This window comes from Nerophis lumbriciformis, linkage group LG28 (assembly GCF_033978685.3).
Source record: "Nerophis lumbriciformis linkage group LG28, RoL_Nlum_v2.1, whole genome shotgun sequence".
NCBI lineage: Eukaryota > Metazoa > Chordata > Actinopteri > Syngnathiformes > Syngnathidae > Nerophis > Nerophis lumbriciformis.
This window is the reverse complement of record NC_084575.2, coordinates 21,956,363-21,973,066: the sequence shown is the minus strand read 5'-3', so window position 1 is coordinate 21,973,066 and position 16,704 is coordinate 21,956,363. Positions and strand designations below refer to the sequence as shown.

The following is a 16,704-nucleotide window of genomic DNA, read 5'->3' as shown; positions in this document are numbered from 1 at the left end:
TATAATTACAATAAAACACAGGACAACGTTAACTGCTTATTTATAAACAATTGAGCAAATATGACAATATAACAACAAAATACAAATGTTCATTTTTATTACAATCATTCAAACCAATGACTTGTTCCTAAAAAGTTTGTAAACTGTGTATAAAAAAAATTGCAGTGGGACTAAAAATGATTTGAGAAAAAAACAACAGTGGGATACATTTGAAATGCATGTGCAGTTCTTTGAGGGCCCCCTGCTGGTAAACAGCGGACAGCACAATAGCCAAAATTGGCACAATAAAAGACCACAGGCTCGTTTCCATTTCTTTTTTGTCTGCAAAGCAAGATGGGAGGTTGGCTTGAGATGAGAATTTGCTCGACAATGAGTCCCTAGTTATGCAGAAAACGCTGCGGTGGGTATGATGGCACTGCTTCAGTTTTAATCAATGCCAGAAGCAGCAAGAGCACAAGTTCCATTTATTTTGTTACCATCAGGTGGATTATGTGGAAATTGATTTTTTTTTGTTTTGTTACCGAAGCGCCACAGGTTGAGCATTTTAATCACACCGAAGGACAGCAAGGACTCAAATGATGCGGAGACTATTAAACAAAACAAAACACAAAACTCCTGGTTTTCAGTGTAGGGTTTTATTCATTTTCTTAACCTACAATGAGCATAAAACTTAACATGATCAAATGCTAGGACATAAAAGGTAAAACAGGAATAGGATGTTGACTTTACAGCTACTTACATCAACGTTCCTATCATAAGAGTGGAATTAAATGAATTCACATTAAAATGTTACATTGCTGCATCCTCATTCTTTACACAATTAAAAACTACCTCAAATTGTAACAGATGATTTTTTTTTTTTTTTTTTGGCAAAAGTTGATATCCCTCACACTTTTCTGTTTACGTGTTTAAATACATTGTCTTCAAGTACCAGGGGGAAAATGAATGCAACTAAGCAACAACAGCTTTTAGGGGGCGGGGCTTGTAACTGACAGGGTCAATTTAATTGGTTCACATTTCCACTGAAAAAGAAGTCCCTGAAGAAAGGCTGTAAAACATATATTCACATTCTGCTTGCTTAAGTAAATGTTGACATGGTTGCAGTGTTTCTCCAACCCCGCCCCTAAAGCTTGCCCAGTTCCCAGACACGCTAAACTATTTCAAACTTAAAAATCACCCCAAAACAGACTGCTTTTATGGTCGGGACCTCTCACGCATACACACACGTACTCTTACAAACACACACGCATTTCTCATTGTCCTCAAAGGCCTGTGGGTGGTAGTATTAAGGAATTGATTTGATTGAAGTGTATCTATCAAAATATAGATTCATTAATAATTATAATAATAATAATAATGAGGGGGCGCTAAAATAACAGCAAGTGAAGGTACAATAATACAAAGCATTTTCTTTTCTTTTTTTTTGCTTAATACAGAAGCAATAGGAGCACAGAGTTCAAAGTTCAGGCATGGTCTCCGGAAGGAGAGAAAGTTGAAGGAGGTTGGTAATCCAATTACTGGCACTATGCCTTCATGCTCAGTGGTGGGTGGAGTAGAGCAGTGACGCCTGATCTCAGATCAGATGTTGAAACTGCCCAAACACACTCCTGACGCTTGATTATGGCCTTATCTCATCTTTGTCATCATTTCCCCTGCTAAAACCTGACAATTCCTCATCAGCTGTGTCCATCAAGAAAACGTCATTATAGTAAAAAGAAGGATCCGAATAAAAAGTAGTTAAAACCACAACCTGGGATTTTAAAATTCAAAGTCATCATCCGCCATGTCGATGGCCCAGGCGAACTTCTCACGCTGGGTTTTGTTGTAGATCTTCTCGACGGGAATGCCCCACTTCTTACACCTGCGAAAGGAGACGGGAGACGTTACTCGGACGTCACCGCGCCGACCGTTCCCATCTGTCCCACGCCCCTTACCAAGTCACGGAGATGCGAGGGTCGAGATAGTTGAGTTTGGACGTGCCGAGCGCAATTTGCTTGTTCTCTTCGCGATCGGTCGCCTGCACTTCCAGCTTCATCAGCTGCTCCTCTATCCTCTGGACCGCCTTCTTTTTGGTCTCCACAGCCCTGCAAGGTAAACGCTCATGAGGGCTCCGCACGAGTGACCGCTTAGTCGACATCACATTCTCGACACTCACTTTTTGGACTTTTCGTCTTTCCGTACTTTGGCGTCTGCCTTGGAGCTCTTCAGCTCTCGTTTAGCGTCACACAGCTGGTCCCTTTTCGCTTCGATCTGCGGCAGATGAAGGTGACTCCACTCAGACAGATTACATTTATAAGCCTTTTAACCAACAAGGACGTTCAAAAAGTAGTCCGTGCTTAGGGATGATGTTCGAAATCGGTTCTCCCGGTTGTTCGATAAGAAAAGAACCGATTCCATGGACTCGAATCCCTTTTGGAGAACCGGTTACCGTTTTCGAGGCCACTATGGTAAAGAAAAATAGTTGGTTCTTTATTTGAATCCCTTCCCACGTACAGGAAATGCCCTGTGGGACCTGCAATGTTATGCCCCTTTGATTGTAGACTCTTACTGACACCTTGTGGCGATATGAAAATACTACGCGTCATTAGTTTGGGCACTTCTGGGTTGAGACAATCGAGAAGTAGACAAGTTGTGTTAGCTCTTACAAGCCTTGGAAAAGATAAGTCTGTAAGTAAACTGTTTAACTTGTTTATGTAACTCAATATTAAGGTGGAAAGTGTTTAAGTTTGATACTAATATGTTTATTCCATCCATTCATCTTCTTCCGCTTCGAGGTCGGGTCGCGGGGGCAGCAGCCTAAGCAGGGAAGCCCAGACTTTCCTCTCCCCAGCCACTTCGTCCAGCTCCTCCCAGGGGATCCCGAGGCGTTCCCAGGCCAGCCGGGAGACATAGTCTTCCCAACGTGTCCTGGGTCTTCCCCGTGGCCGGTTGGACGTGCCCTAAACACCTCCCTAGGGAGGCGTTCGGGTGGCATCCTGACCAGATGCCCGAACCACCTCATCTGGCTCCTCTCGATGTGGAGGAGCAGCGGCTTTACTTTGAGCTCCCCCCGGATGACAGAGCACCCTATCTCTAAGGGAGAGCCCCGCCACCCGGCGGAGGAAACTCATTTCGGTCGCTTGTACCCGTGATCTTGTCCTTTCAGTCATAACTTAAAGCTCATGACCATAGTTGAGGATGGGAACGTAGATCGACCGGTAAATTGAGAGCTTTGCCTTCCGGCTCAGCTCCTTCTTCACCACAACGGATCGATACAGCGTCCGCATTACTGAAGATGCCGCACCGATCCGCCTGTCGATCTCACGATCCACTCTTCCCCCACTCGTGAACAAGACTCCTAGGTACTTGAACTCCTCCACTTGGGGCAGGGTCTCCTCCCCAACCCGGAGATGGCACTCCACCCTTTTCCGGGCGAGAACCATGGACTCGGACTTGGAGGTGCTGTTTCTCATCCCAGTCGCTTCACACTCGGCTGCGAACCGATCCAGCGAGAGCTGAAGATCCTGGCCAGATGAAGCCATCAGGACCACATCATCTGCAAAAAGCAGAGACCTAATCCTGCAGCCACCAAACCGGATCCCCTCAACGCCTTGACTGCGCCTAGAAATTCTGTCCATAAAAGTTATGAACAGAATCGGTGACAAAGGGCAGCCTTGGTGGAGTCCAACCCTCACTGGAAACGTGTCCGACCTACTGCCGGCAATGCGGACCAAGCTCTGACACTGATCATACAGGGAGCGGACAGCCACAATCAGACAGTCCGATACCCCATACTCTCTGAGCACTCCCCACAGGACCTCCCGAGGGATACGGTCGAATGCCTTCTCCAAGTCCACAAAGTACATGTAGACTGGTTGGGCAAACTCCCATGCACTCTCAAGGACCCTGCCGAGAGTATAGAGCTGGTCCACAGTTCCACGACCAGGACGAAAACCACTGTTCCTCTTGAATCCGAGGTTCGACTATCCGGCGTAGCCTCCTCTCCAGATGTTTATTGAAAAACGATTTTTGTGCACTGTTTCAATGGATGTTTTGAGGACTTAAAATGGCTGCCAGTCGTGTATTTCCACCATCGAAATAGTTTCAACACTCAGAAGTATTTGTTTGATGATAGTACTGTATATTTGTGTGAAGCTAATATTAACATATTGTGTATTACATTTCAGTATGTTAATTGAATCACGTAGCTTATACATTTGTCATTGTGTGTATTTCAGTTTAAAAAAAAAAAAAACAACAGTCCAGTGCAAGACAAAAGTAAAGATAGGAAAAGACAAAGCAAGATCAACAACAATAAAGAGCCTAAATGGATTAATCTGCTTTGGATTGTTTGTTAGCTGTCTGCCAAGCTGTATAACCTCAACACGTATAGTGAGGGCAGAATAGGCAATTATTACCAGGCTTCGCTCTCATGTAAGGGGGGGAAGAATTGTTGATTGATGACTGTGGTGTTCTTAGTGTCATAGTGTGTGTAGTTAGTATGTTCCAATAGCAGCAGAAGTGCACTTTTTGGAGAGCTGTATTATTTTCAGTTTTGTGCCCAAGGGACTGATTTTATTTAACACTATATTACTCTTTATACACCTATAGTGATCACAGAGACAAGTTGTTTTTGTGTTACTGCATATATTTGTTTTTCTGAAAAATCCCACTTAATATACTTTGGTAACAACAGGGGGGTAACAGTCAATATTTATTTATTTATTTTATTTTATTTTTTTCTTATAAAATAAAAGTGAGCGTTTATTAAACCAAATATTGTGGTTTTTTCCCATATACAACAACCTGTCTGGATTCGATAGGAGAATCAACAAGGAATCGGTTCGATAAGAGGATTCGATAATGGGCTCGAACTCGATAATTTCTTATCAAACATCATCCCTATCCGTGCTATTGAAAGCACCATTCTTCTTCACACCTGTGCTTCCATTAAAAACCAATCACAAGCTCACCTTGATTTGCAGGGTCTGCATGGACTTCTCAAATGTCTTAGGTGGCGCCCTCTGATGGTTACACAGGATGGCCACAGCTCTGTTGGCCCTGTTGTAGGACAGGATCTTGGCAGGAAGGTTCTCATCCGCTAGAAAGCGACAGAGTGACAAGTTGAACTCAAACCGTTGCAGTAATTGATGGGTTTAGAAACCTCCGCAGCCTACCGCTAGTGAGCTCTTTTAGCTGCTGTTGTAGGGTAATGGAGGCGTTGTATGTACGGAAAACTTTGGCAGTAAGACCGTCCATCAGCTCCTGGAGGTGCTTGTTGAGAATTGAAGTCTGAAGAAAGACGATTAAAAGGAATCAGACATGGGGGGTGAAAGTGAACACCATGTGCAAATATTTTTTATACTTTTTCCGGCTTACATTTAGGCGGTCAAACAAGTCGTCATCTGGCTCCTTGTTCTCCATGAACAACTGAAGATTTTTAAATACCTAAGAGGAGAAAAAACAATGATTCAAACAGTGCCATCCTTCCAATTGTTTATTATCCATAATATTATGGGAGCGATTGCACACAATCCCTGTTGCTGTTGATATCAGTAGGGCTGCCACCATTTGATTAAATCGATTAGAAAAAAGCCTACATTTGTATTTTGTTGCTTCGATCTTTGCTTTAATGAGTGAAAGTAGAGATGTCCGATAATGGCTTTTTTGCCGATATCCGATATTCCGATATTGTCTAACTCTTAATTACCGATTCCGATTACAACCAATACCGATATATACAGTCGTGGAATTAACAAATTATTATGCCTAATTTTGTTGTGATGCCCCGCTGGATGCATTAAACAATGTAACAAGGTTTTCCAAAACAAATCAACTCAAGTTATGGAAAAAAATGCCATATTTATTATTGAAGTCACAAAGTGCATTATTTTTTTTAACATCCCTCAAAACAGCAGCTTGGAATTTGGGACATGCTCTCCCTGAGAGAGCATGAGGAGGTTGAGGTGGGCAGGGTTGGGGGCGAGGGGGGTATAGTGAAGCGACCCGGAAGAGTTAGTGCTGCAAGGGGTTCTGGGTATTTGTTCTGTTGTGTTACGGTGCGGATGTTCTCCCGAAATGTGTTTGTCATTCTTGTTTGGTGTGGGTTCACAGTGTGGCGCATATTTGTAACAGTGTTAAAGTTGTTTATACGGCCACCATCAGTGTGACCTGTATGGCTGTTGACCAAGTATGCATTTGCATTCACTTGTGTGTGTGAAAAGCCGTAGATATTGTGATTGGGACGGCACGCAAAGGCAGTGCCTTTAAGGTTTATTGGCGCTCTGTATTTCTCCCTACGTCCGTGTACACAGCGGCGTTATAAAAAGTCATAAATTTTACTTTTTGAAACAGATACTGATAATTTTGAAACAGATACCGATAAATTCAGATATTACATTTTAAAGCATTTATCGGCCGATATCATCGACAGTCCGATATTATCGGACATCTCTAAGTAAAAGGCCATTTCAATAGAGCACACATGAGAGCGGTGCACTTATTTGGTGATGCAGCAAGCGCTGTGGGTTATTTGAAGAACGACATGGTGGAAGGAGAGCTAAGAGCCCAAAGAAAATGAGGTTTCGCTATCATTTTAAAAAAAAGGGGGGAAAAAGGAGGCATTGCGGTGAAATGCTTGCATTGTCAAACGGAGCTGGCATTTCGCAAAATCACTGCATTGATGATGCACATTACCAGAAAAAAATCCTGCATATTTAAGAGCATATGTTTGACTTACATAATGAATGCTTTATTCAATTTCAAACACTGCATTGATGATGCACATTACCAGAAAAAAATCCTGCATATTTAAGAGCATATGTTTGACTTACATAATGAATGCTTTATTCAATTTCAAACACATTAGGGCATATGAGGACAAGATAGCACAGTGTGTGTGTTAATGCTAACATCAAACACCAATACTCCAATTAATACCTTTTTTAAATGTATTAAATCATGTAATATTTTATCACTCAATGTATCATACTTGAGGTTTTTTTTGTTTATTTCTTTACTTAGTGTCTATTACCTGGTTTACACGCACGCACACGCGTATATATACACATGTGCATATATACATATATATCTTGGCTGGTTTTTTACATTTTCACAATATTAATCTCAATGTTGGAGATAATTTGCATGCAATGTGCAATGCAACATTTTTGCAGTTTATTCAAGACACAAGTATTGCTTACCAATGGAAGCTCTTAATTTAGTTCTTTGAAAAATATGCCATAAAAAGTACAAATGTACATCTAGTCTAAAAAAAAAAATGATTCAAATTGAAATTGGCAAAGAGTAAGATGCAGATACCGGTAGTATCATTTCAAACTACCGTATTTTCCGCACTATAAGGCGCACCTTCAACGAATGGCCTATTTTAAAACTTTGTTCATATATAAGGCGCATCGCATTATAAGGCGCATAGAATAGACGCTACAGTAGAGGCTGGGGTTACGTTATGCATCCATTAGATGGAGCTGCGCTAAAGGGAATGTCAACAAAACAGTCAGATAGGTCAGTCAAACTTTATTATTAGATTACAAACCACTGTTCTGACAACTCTGTTCACTCCCAAAACGAATAAACAGCTGTTTTATTATTTTCCCCGAAGTAAAGCCAGTGACATGGGGTTTTGTTTATCTTTTAACAACAGCAAGGTATAACATGTAGTGCAACATTTATATCACATGGTGGAGGGGACCTTTTCCTCGAATCAATAAACACGTAAAAAACAGTCTGATACTGTTACGGTAAATCAAACGTTAGTGCAATCACAATATAGTAACACTCGAAATAGTGCAAAGCAATAATATATCAATAACTCAACGTTGCTCAAACGTTAATGTCACACAACACAACACACAAAATAAACATGTAAAGCTCACTTTATTAAGTTATTCCTCATCAACAAATCCCTCGAATTCTTCTTCTTCAGTGTCCAAATTAAACAGTTGGGCGAATACGGCATCCAACATGCCTGGCTTCGTCTCGTCAAAGTCGTCGTTAATCGAGTCAGTGTCGCTGTTGTTGTCTAGCAGTTCAGTGACAATGTTAAAGTATCTCGCTGCTGCTCTATTGCCACATTCTACTGCGTGACTGATCGCCTTGAGTTTAAACTCTGCGTCGTAGGCGTGTCTCTTAATAGGGGCCATTTTGGGGTCTTTACATAAACACACAAATGGAAATGAAACGGCACGCCTCGCGCCGTCATATATCCCAGCATGCTACCGTATTTTCCGCACTATAACGCGCACCTAAAAACCTCAAATTTTCTCAAAAGCTGACAGTGTGCCTTATAATCCGGTGCGCCTTATATATGGACCAATATTGAGCCACAACAGGTCTCGCAACTACGGTAAGCCGCCGCCGACTTCATTTTCCCCCGTAGAAGAAGAAGCGCGCGATGTTTGATCAAAGAAGAAAAACGTGTTTTGAATTATGTTACATATATTTCACTATACCATTTGTATCCAATGATTTCTTTAAAAAGTACCCTAGATATCAGTATCAGAAATGACATGCGTGTGTATGGGTAAGACAGCCAATATATAGACCATCTCTACATTTCAGTCTTTTTATGGCCTGACTTTGCTGCACATGTGTTAGTTCAACTCTATCCAACTGCTTGTCTTCCAAAACAGTAAACCTGCTGAGCACTGCTTACCCTTTTCTCCACAGGGACTTTGTTGTAGTAGCGGATGGAATCTTTACCTAGGAAATCAAACTCCACCACAAATTCTTGACCATCATTCTCTGGATAAAGTTTGAGGTGCTCAACTCTCAGTGAGCAGCAGCCCACGGTATCCGCGGTCTCGCCTTCCTCCTTCTCGTTACCTGCTCTCAGAGCCAGCTGCTCAGGAACACAAACAGGTTTAGCGACAAACACGTGGTTTCACATTACACCCGTGCACCGTGCACAAATGTAGCTCACCTTGTCAATGAAGTAGAGCGCCACGGCCCTCTGTCGAATCCTCATCTCCTTGGACTTCCAGTCCTCACGATACTGGGTACGGATGCGATCCACACATTTCTTTAGTCTACGGGCTGTTTCATATTTCTGCCAGTCTTTTTCTCCCTGAAGGCAAAGCAAACACAAATGAATAGTTGGGAAAAAAAGAGGGAACAACTGGGTCAAACCTTTAGAACTTGAAATTATTTCTCATTAACTTACACATATTTGGAGGTGGGTTTGCGCAATACAGAGAGGATACGCAATATAAATAATTTGACCAAAGCTGACCTGAAATTATTGGGATAAATAATCGAAATAAGATATTTATGTTTTTTTTTTTATAGTTTTACTGCTTCGAGTACCGTATTTTCCGCACCATTAGCCGCACCTAAAAACCACAAATTTACTCAAAAGCTGACAGTGCGGCTTTTAACCCGGTGCGCTTTATATATGGATAAATATTAAGATTCATTTTCATAAAGTTTCGATCTCGCAACTTAGGTAAACAGCCGCCATCTTTTTTCCCGGTAGAACAGGAAGCGCTTCTTCTTCTACGCAAGCAACCGCCAAGGTAAGCACCCGCCCCCATAGAACAGGAAGCGCTTCTTCTTCTACTGTAAGCAACCACCCGCCCCCGGAAGAAGAAGAAAAAACGCGCGGATATCACCGTACGTTTCATTTCCTGTTTACATCTGTAAAGACCACAAAATGGCTCCTACTAAGCGACAAGGATCCGGTTCATGAAAAGACGCAATCTCTCCATCCGCACACGGATTACTACCGTATTTCACAGCAACTGATATTCCTGTGAACCGCACTGTGGAACGGGAGCAGGTACGGTGAATATTCGCACCACAGGGAATGAGAAGTCATCCTTCACTGTGGTTCTAGCTTGCCATGCTAACTTCCACCCATGGTGATATTCAAAAGGAAGACCTTGCCAAAAGAGACCTTTCCAGCCGGCGTCATCATAAAAGCTAACTCGAAGGGATGGATGAAGAAAAGATGAGCGAGTGGTTAAGGTAAGTTTAAGTTTACGCGAAGAGGCCGGGTGGCTTTTTTCACGCAGCTCTGTCCATGTTGATATACGTATGTTTGTGATTGCACATTTGCGTACATTTTGGGAGTGAACAGAGTTGTTAGAACGCTGGTTTTTAATATATTATTAAAGTTTGACTGACCTATCTGACTGTTTTTTTGACATTCCTTTAGCGCAGTTAGATGCGGCTTACAACACGGGGCGGCTTATTGGTGGACAAAGTTTTGAAATATGCCGTTCATTGAAGGCGCGGCTTTTAACCCAGGGCGCCTTATGGTGCGGAAAATACGGTACGTTTCTACTACCACTGAGAATTGAACTTGTGCTTACCGTATTTTCCGCACTATAAGGCGCACCTAAAAACCACAAATTTTCTCAAAAGCTAACAGTGCGCCTTATAACCCGGTGCGCTTTATTACGATTCATTTTCATAAAGTTTCGATCTCGCAACTTCGGTAAACAGCCGCCATCTTTTTTCCCGGTAGAACAGGAAGCGCTTCTTCTTCTACGCAAGCAACCGTCAAGGTAAGCACCCGCCCCCATAGAACAGGAAGCGCTTCTTCTTCTACTGTAAGCTACCGCCCGCCCCCGGAAGAAGAAGAAAAAACGCGCGGATATCACCGTACGTTTCATTTCCTGTTTACATCTGTAAAGACCACAAAATGGCTCCTACTAAGCGAAAAGGATCCGGTTCATAAAAAGACGCAATCTCTCCATCCGCACACGGATTACTACCGTATTTCACAGCAACTGATATTCCTGTGAACCGCACTGTGGAACGGGAGCACGTACGGTGAATATTCGCACCACAGGGAATGAGAAGTCATCCTTCACTGTGGTTCTAGCTTGCCATGCTAACTTCCACCCATGGTGATATTCAAAAGGAAGACCTTGCCAAAAGAGACCTTTCCAGCCGGCGTCATCATAAAAGCTAACTCGAAGGGATGGATGGATGAAGAAAAGATGAGCGAGTGGTTAAGGGAAGTTTACGCGAAGAGGCCGGGTGGCTTTTTTCACACAGCTCCGAAGGCGAACACACCTTCACTAAGACGGGCAGACAGCGCCGGACGACATACGCCAACATTTGCCAGTGGATCGTAAATGCCTGGGCAGATATTTCGGTCACAACTGTGGTCCGAGCTTTCCGGAAGGCAGGATTCACAGAACAACAGCGACACTGACTCCGATGACTTCGAAGAGACGGAGCCGGCCATTTTGGAACCCACGCTTGCGCAACTTTTCAATTCGGACACCGAAGACGAAGAATTCGAAGGATTTACGAATGAAGAATAACTTCAGAAGGTGAGCGCTATGTTTATTTTGTGTGTTGTGACATTAACGTTCGAGCAACATTATGTTGCTACTGCTCTACACCATTTTGAATTTTACTATGTTTGTGATTGCACATTTGCGTACATTTTGGGACAGAGTTGTTAGAACGCTGGTTTTCAATATATTATTAAAGTTTGACTGAACTATCTGACTGTTTTTTTTGACATTCCCTTTAGCGCAGCGTAGGCGCGGCTTATAATCCGGGGCGGCTTATTGGTGGACAAAGTTATGAAATATGTAATTCATTGAAGGTGCGGCTAATAATCCGGTGCGCCTTATAGTGCGGAAAATACGGTACTCTATGCAATAGTATGATTTCACTAGTAAATGTCTCATATTGATCTACTTCGGCAATTGGTGCCACTTTACCCACAAAACACTCCTGTGGGTTAAGTTGATCATATGAAGTTAAAGTAACAATGATTGTCACACACACACACACACACACACACACACACACACACACACACACACACACACACACACACACACACACTAAGTGTGGCAAAATTATTCTCTGCATTTGACCCATCACCCTTGTTCACCCCCTGGGAGGTGAGGGGAGCAGTGGGCGGCAGCAGTGACCGCGCTCGGGAATCATCTTTGGTGATTTAACCCCCAATTCCAACCCTTGATGCTGAGTGCCAGTATAGTTGTGCAAGTGTCTGTTGTGTTTCAGCATTTTCTGACATGGACGTATCCCAAATTTTTTACATTTGCATTCTTATTGCATTCACTTTCACTGCAATGTGAACAAAGGTTTTGCTCCTCGATGGCTCCACATCCGGGTCCTAACACAAAATTGTGACACCTGTAAAAACACTTCATACGTTTTCATCCACCTGCTTCAACCATGCATTAAATTGATCATTCTGGAGCCACAAAATGTTGAACTTGCACTTACTCATCTTACCTTAGTAATTAGGCCTTACTGTGGGCTTTTGTTAAGTTTTCTCCACTGCTATGCTAAACTGTAAAACACTGCTACGCGCGAACAGCACACTAGCTGGTGGCACGGGATAAATTCTGGCCGGGCAGCACAGGTATTCTACTTTAGTTCCGTTTTGTAGTCATGTTATAGCGTCCTCAATATTCAAAACACTTAAATCCAAGATTCAAGTTTATGCATGTTTTAAATAAAATTAACATTAATAGATTTTTAAGACCTTACACCAAAAATCGTATTGATGACCTTTTATGAGATTTTAGGAGCATTTTAAACATTTAAAAAGGCCTTAAGTTCAGATTGTTGGATTTAAGACTTAAAGACTTTTTAAAACCCTGCAGATACCCTGTATATATCGTTATTGCAGGAGGCTGCAATATATATCCCCCATCCCTATTTATGTGCAATCATACCTTGATCCTCGAGCTGGGGTTCAACATGATGTACTTTATGGAGCCTTGGATGTTCTCAGTCCATGAGACCAGCCAAGTCACCTTGTTATCGTGACGAACCTCTTTCCATTTAGTGCCAGGTGGAGGCTGAGGGGGCTTGGAGTCCCTGTGTGAGTAGTAATCCAATAGGTTTGTGCCGCAAACACAAATAAAGCCTTTAGGAAGAAGCCTTGAGGGAAAAGTACTTACTTGCTGCAGTTGATGATAATATCTTTAGGTCTGATCCGCCGTTTAAGCATTCCCATTTTGGGATGGTCCCCTCGACCACGGAATAGACCAGGGGGCTCTATGCGGAAGTTTGCAATGCGTTCCCTGTGGTTGTCCATGATGCAGAAGCCGTACTCCTGTAACATGCGCTCGTTCTCCTCTTTATTTTTCTGTGAGGAAACAAAGGCGTGAGGAAAATGCAGACAATGTGGAAAGAGAACATCTCAAAAAAAAAGAAGGAAACATTAGGATAAAGACACATGGTGAAGGACAGATCAGGTGTGCTAGGTATGGGTGATTTGGGTTTGCAAGCAGCAGCAACATGTTGGATGGCTTCAACATGGAGGCTATTTGGATTTCTATCACAAGATGACATCATTGGCATAGAAGTTGAACTACACTGATAGAAGTTTGTCATAGAAGTGTACCAGTTTCTGCTCCTTGGACATTGCTTTCCTCGCTTCAGACTGAGCCTTAAAGTATTCAGACATCACAGAGAAGTCACACTTCTTTAAGTCTGTGATCTTAGCTTTTTCCTCTGCGGACATTTCCTGAAATGGAGAACGTATTCAAGTAATTTAAAAGATAGGAACTAATTAAGAGAATATAGCCAGAGATTTTTTGCCACCTACTTTCCGCCAATCTTTTAAAAAGTTCTTGCGAAAGATGTCCTTTGTGGTGTACTCATGGTCGAGCATTTTGGCAAAGAACGTGGCAACCTCTTCTGCCTCTGGACTGAGCTTCATGGGTTTACCTTCAAGATCAAATGTATTAGCCAGTGATATCTGTAGTGATGAAAAATCATTTTCTTACCATCGTAGGAGAAGATGACTTTGTTAGGGAGGGGTTCATAAGGTGGTGCGAACACCGGCCCTTTGTGCTCCAGGAATTTCCATTTGACGCCGTCTGTGTACCGCTCCTCTTCCCACCTGGAATACGTCTAAAATATAAAGCTTGAACGAACATACAAGTTCTACAATAAATGACAACTCACCATTTCCACTTCTCCTCTGGTTCCTTTTTTGCTTTCTTTTTTCCATCCGCTGTTTCTCCTTTTTTATCTTTTGTCTTCTTAGACTTAACATTCTAAAAAGAAATTAGATGACATTGACAAAAAAAAAAAATACAGTTCATATTCATTCAGAAATTATTTCTATATGGTTGGCAGCACTCTTCGTAAAGTGTAGTTTCATTGCCCTTAACACAAACAACCGTAGCCTACTTTGTAAACATTAGAAAAAGTGAACCTGGACCTTTTAACTCCACGTGTAGAATGTAAAAACTAGGTTTTGCCAAAAAGCAATCAAACGCAACTCGATTTGAACACTGAATGATTTTATTTTTGTAAAGGAGAATTTATTATTGCCTTAAAGGGGCTGTTCGCAACCTGCTAAAATGTAAACATCACTGGCTATCTTATGTTACCATTAGAGAGAAGTTGATGCAATATTTTCTGGTGCCAGAGTCTCATGGGCGCCAACATTTCGGTCTACATTTTAATACAAAAAAAGTAAGTTTTTCCCCACAGCAGGCAGCTCAAGACCCACAACTATCTAGCTTAGTCAATAATAAATGTTTGGATGGGGTGGAGCATTTTAAGTATTTGGGTGTGGTCTTTGATTCAAACCTAACTTTTAAGCAACATGTTAAAAAAAAAATTATCACATTTAACTTAAAGTACCAGTAGAGTGGAAAAACAAGTTGACTTGATATACTGAATTGTGTTTCATTGTATCCATTAAACCATATCCATTTGGATTTACAATCCACAATGTATGTGTAAATACCGTCTAAACATCATAATATGCCACAATTTCAGTCAGCCATTTTGAATATTCTGCTCCAAATACCTTCGGCTATTTCCGGAGATTGACGTCACTGGAGGAACACTTCTGCACTCTGACCATAGTATCAAATCAGTCATACTGTAAATACGCACAAATTAGAAAGACATGTAGAAAGATGTGCGGTCTATCATTCACAATCCTTATATAAGACATGAAGACATGTTTTAATTTTTTTAGGCATTCTAAGTCGTAAATAAAAAACTAATTAAAAAGTCCGCTAACAATCAGGGAGTCAATGGGGGCTCTCTATTTGCCCACAAAACTCTCTAAATAACCATCCAAAACCCACAAACACTATTTACATCTCGTGACCTGAATATTAACCAAATATTAGTAATGTTATTATAAGTGTTAACGTAGACAAAGTAGTTTTAGCATTGATAACCGAGAGCTAACTAGTTTATCCTGCACTGGACTAAACGAGAGACTTTAATGTAATTATAAAATGAAACTGAAGAAGGTAGTAATGCAACATGTATGAATGCAAACTGCCATAAAACTGAAGAAGCTTATGCAGCATTGAGCTGGCATGTCTTGTTTGCTGCCGTTCCTGCTACTTCTGCATTGCATCCCGGCTCGTCAAAGTTATTCTAGATTATAAATGATGCCTTTCATCTGGATAATAGGAGGATTATACCATGGATCTAAAAGTTATTCATCTGTGACATTCAGTTCAGTTTCAGATTATTTCGAACATGCATAAGATATAATGTAATGCATCACATATTCAAATTATAACTGGAGATGAAGACATACACACTATAACAGAAGACAGTGTCAGCAGCAACTTTTTTAACCCTTCGTGTGGATTATAATTTATTCTTCATCTCAACGAGAAGATATGGACATGCTATCAGTCATCGCAGTGAAAGCAGACATTGTACAGTATGCTATTGTTTTATTATGTTTGTATTTATTGTTTAGCTCATAGCAATACTGTTACATGACGCTTAGAGTTTCACTAAAGCCGGATTTGTTTAGCAGAGCTTCTAAAAGTTGTAGCTCCCACTACTTATATTCAGGATCACAAATATAAGTTTGTGGACCATAATTTCCCCAAAAGTAGTTGTTTTTGGCTCCCACAAGGTGTACATGATTTGCATTGTTCTTGGTAAGGAAGGGATCTGTGGCTCCTAACGCTACGTCACACGATGACTTGACTGGCTAGCTCATCTCTCAAAATGGCTCGGGAATCTCCACGAGATAGATCAATTTACTCGCAAACTTTGGAAGTTTTAAAGTGTCATACATCAGATATATATGATAATAGCTTCAATACAGAGGCAACTTGTTTTTCCACTCTACTGGTACTTAAATCAAATTCTATTCATATAAGAACTTTTATGACTTTGGAATCTACAAAAGTGTATATGAACACGATAAGTTTCTCATTTAACCTATTATTACACAACTTGGTCTAATACAACACAGAGCACCTTAAAACCCATCAAGTCTCTTTAAAAAGAAAGAACGCCTCTTCAATATCAATACTTTAATATTGTTAGTACGGTAAATATAATTTTTAAGACTTGGATACCTACCAGATATTTTTCGGATGTATGTTTTGAATGAGCTTGCCCTTCTGCCGTTACAGACAGGTTTTAATACAGAAGAAAACCAAATATGCAGTGCATACTAGATCAATAACCAGGGGTGATTGTAACATTCAGCGATGTAAGACTACAATTAGTCAAATGGTTGTCTAGCACATAGAAACGGTCAAGTACCCAACCTTAAAAAAAAGATTGTACTAAAGATGATAAAAAACGCTTGCAAAATGCGGCTAATGGGAGTCATCATTGCAGTCTTCTAAAGCCTTCAAACAATTGTATATACAAGTCTTATATACATACTGCAAGTATACAAAATGTAGTAGCAGACACGTTTATAACAATATGTGCGATATTTACAGTAATTTGGTAATTTCATGCATTACCGGA

General features: G+C 41.2%; 1 protein-coding gene across 2 annotated transcripts in view; it reads right to left on the bottom strand.

Moving 5' to 3' along the window:
* Positions 1–613: 613 nt before the first annotated feature.
* top1a (DNA topoisomerase Ia) overlaps positions 614–16,704 on the bottom strand; it is a 30,392-nt gene continuing 14,301 nt past the window's right edge. For both annotated transcript variants that reach the window (XM_061923879.2, XM_061923878.2), the window contains exons 8-21: positions 13,912–14,003; positions 13,731–13,846; positions 13,550–13,671; positions 13,346–13,468; positions 12,900–13,087; positions 12,672–12,816; positions 8,921–9,064; positions 8,654–8,839; positions 5,359–5,427; positions 5,157–5,271; positions 4,953–5,080; positions 2,156–2,250; positions 1,935–2,084; positions 614–1,861 (exon numbers count right to left, since the gene is read on the bottom strand). In XM_061923879.2, coding sequence (XP_061779863.1) covers positions 1,759–1,861; positions 1,935–2,084; positions 2,156–2,250; positions 4,953–5,080; positions 5,157–5,271; positions 5,359–5,427; positions 8,654–8,839; positions 8,921–9,064; positions 12,672–12,816; positions 12,900–13,087; positions 13,346–13,468; positions 13,550–13,671; positions 13,731–13,846; positions 13,912–14,003 — 1,776 coding nt within the window. In that variant the 3' untranslated portion in view covers positions 614–1,758. The remainder of the gene's footprint in view (positions 1,862–1,934; positions 2,085–2,155; positions 2,251–4,952; positions 5,081–5,156; positions 5,272–5,358; positions 5,428–8,653; positions 8,840–8,920; positions 9,065–12,671; positions 12,817–12,899; positions 13,088–13,345; positions 13,469–13,549; positions 13,672–13,730; positions 13,847–13,911; positions 14,004–16,704) is intronic.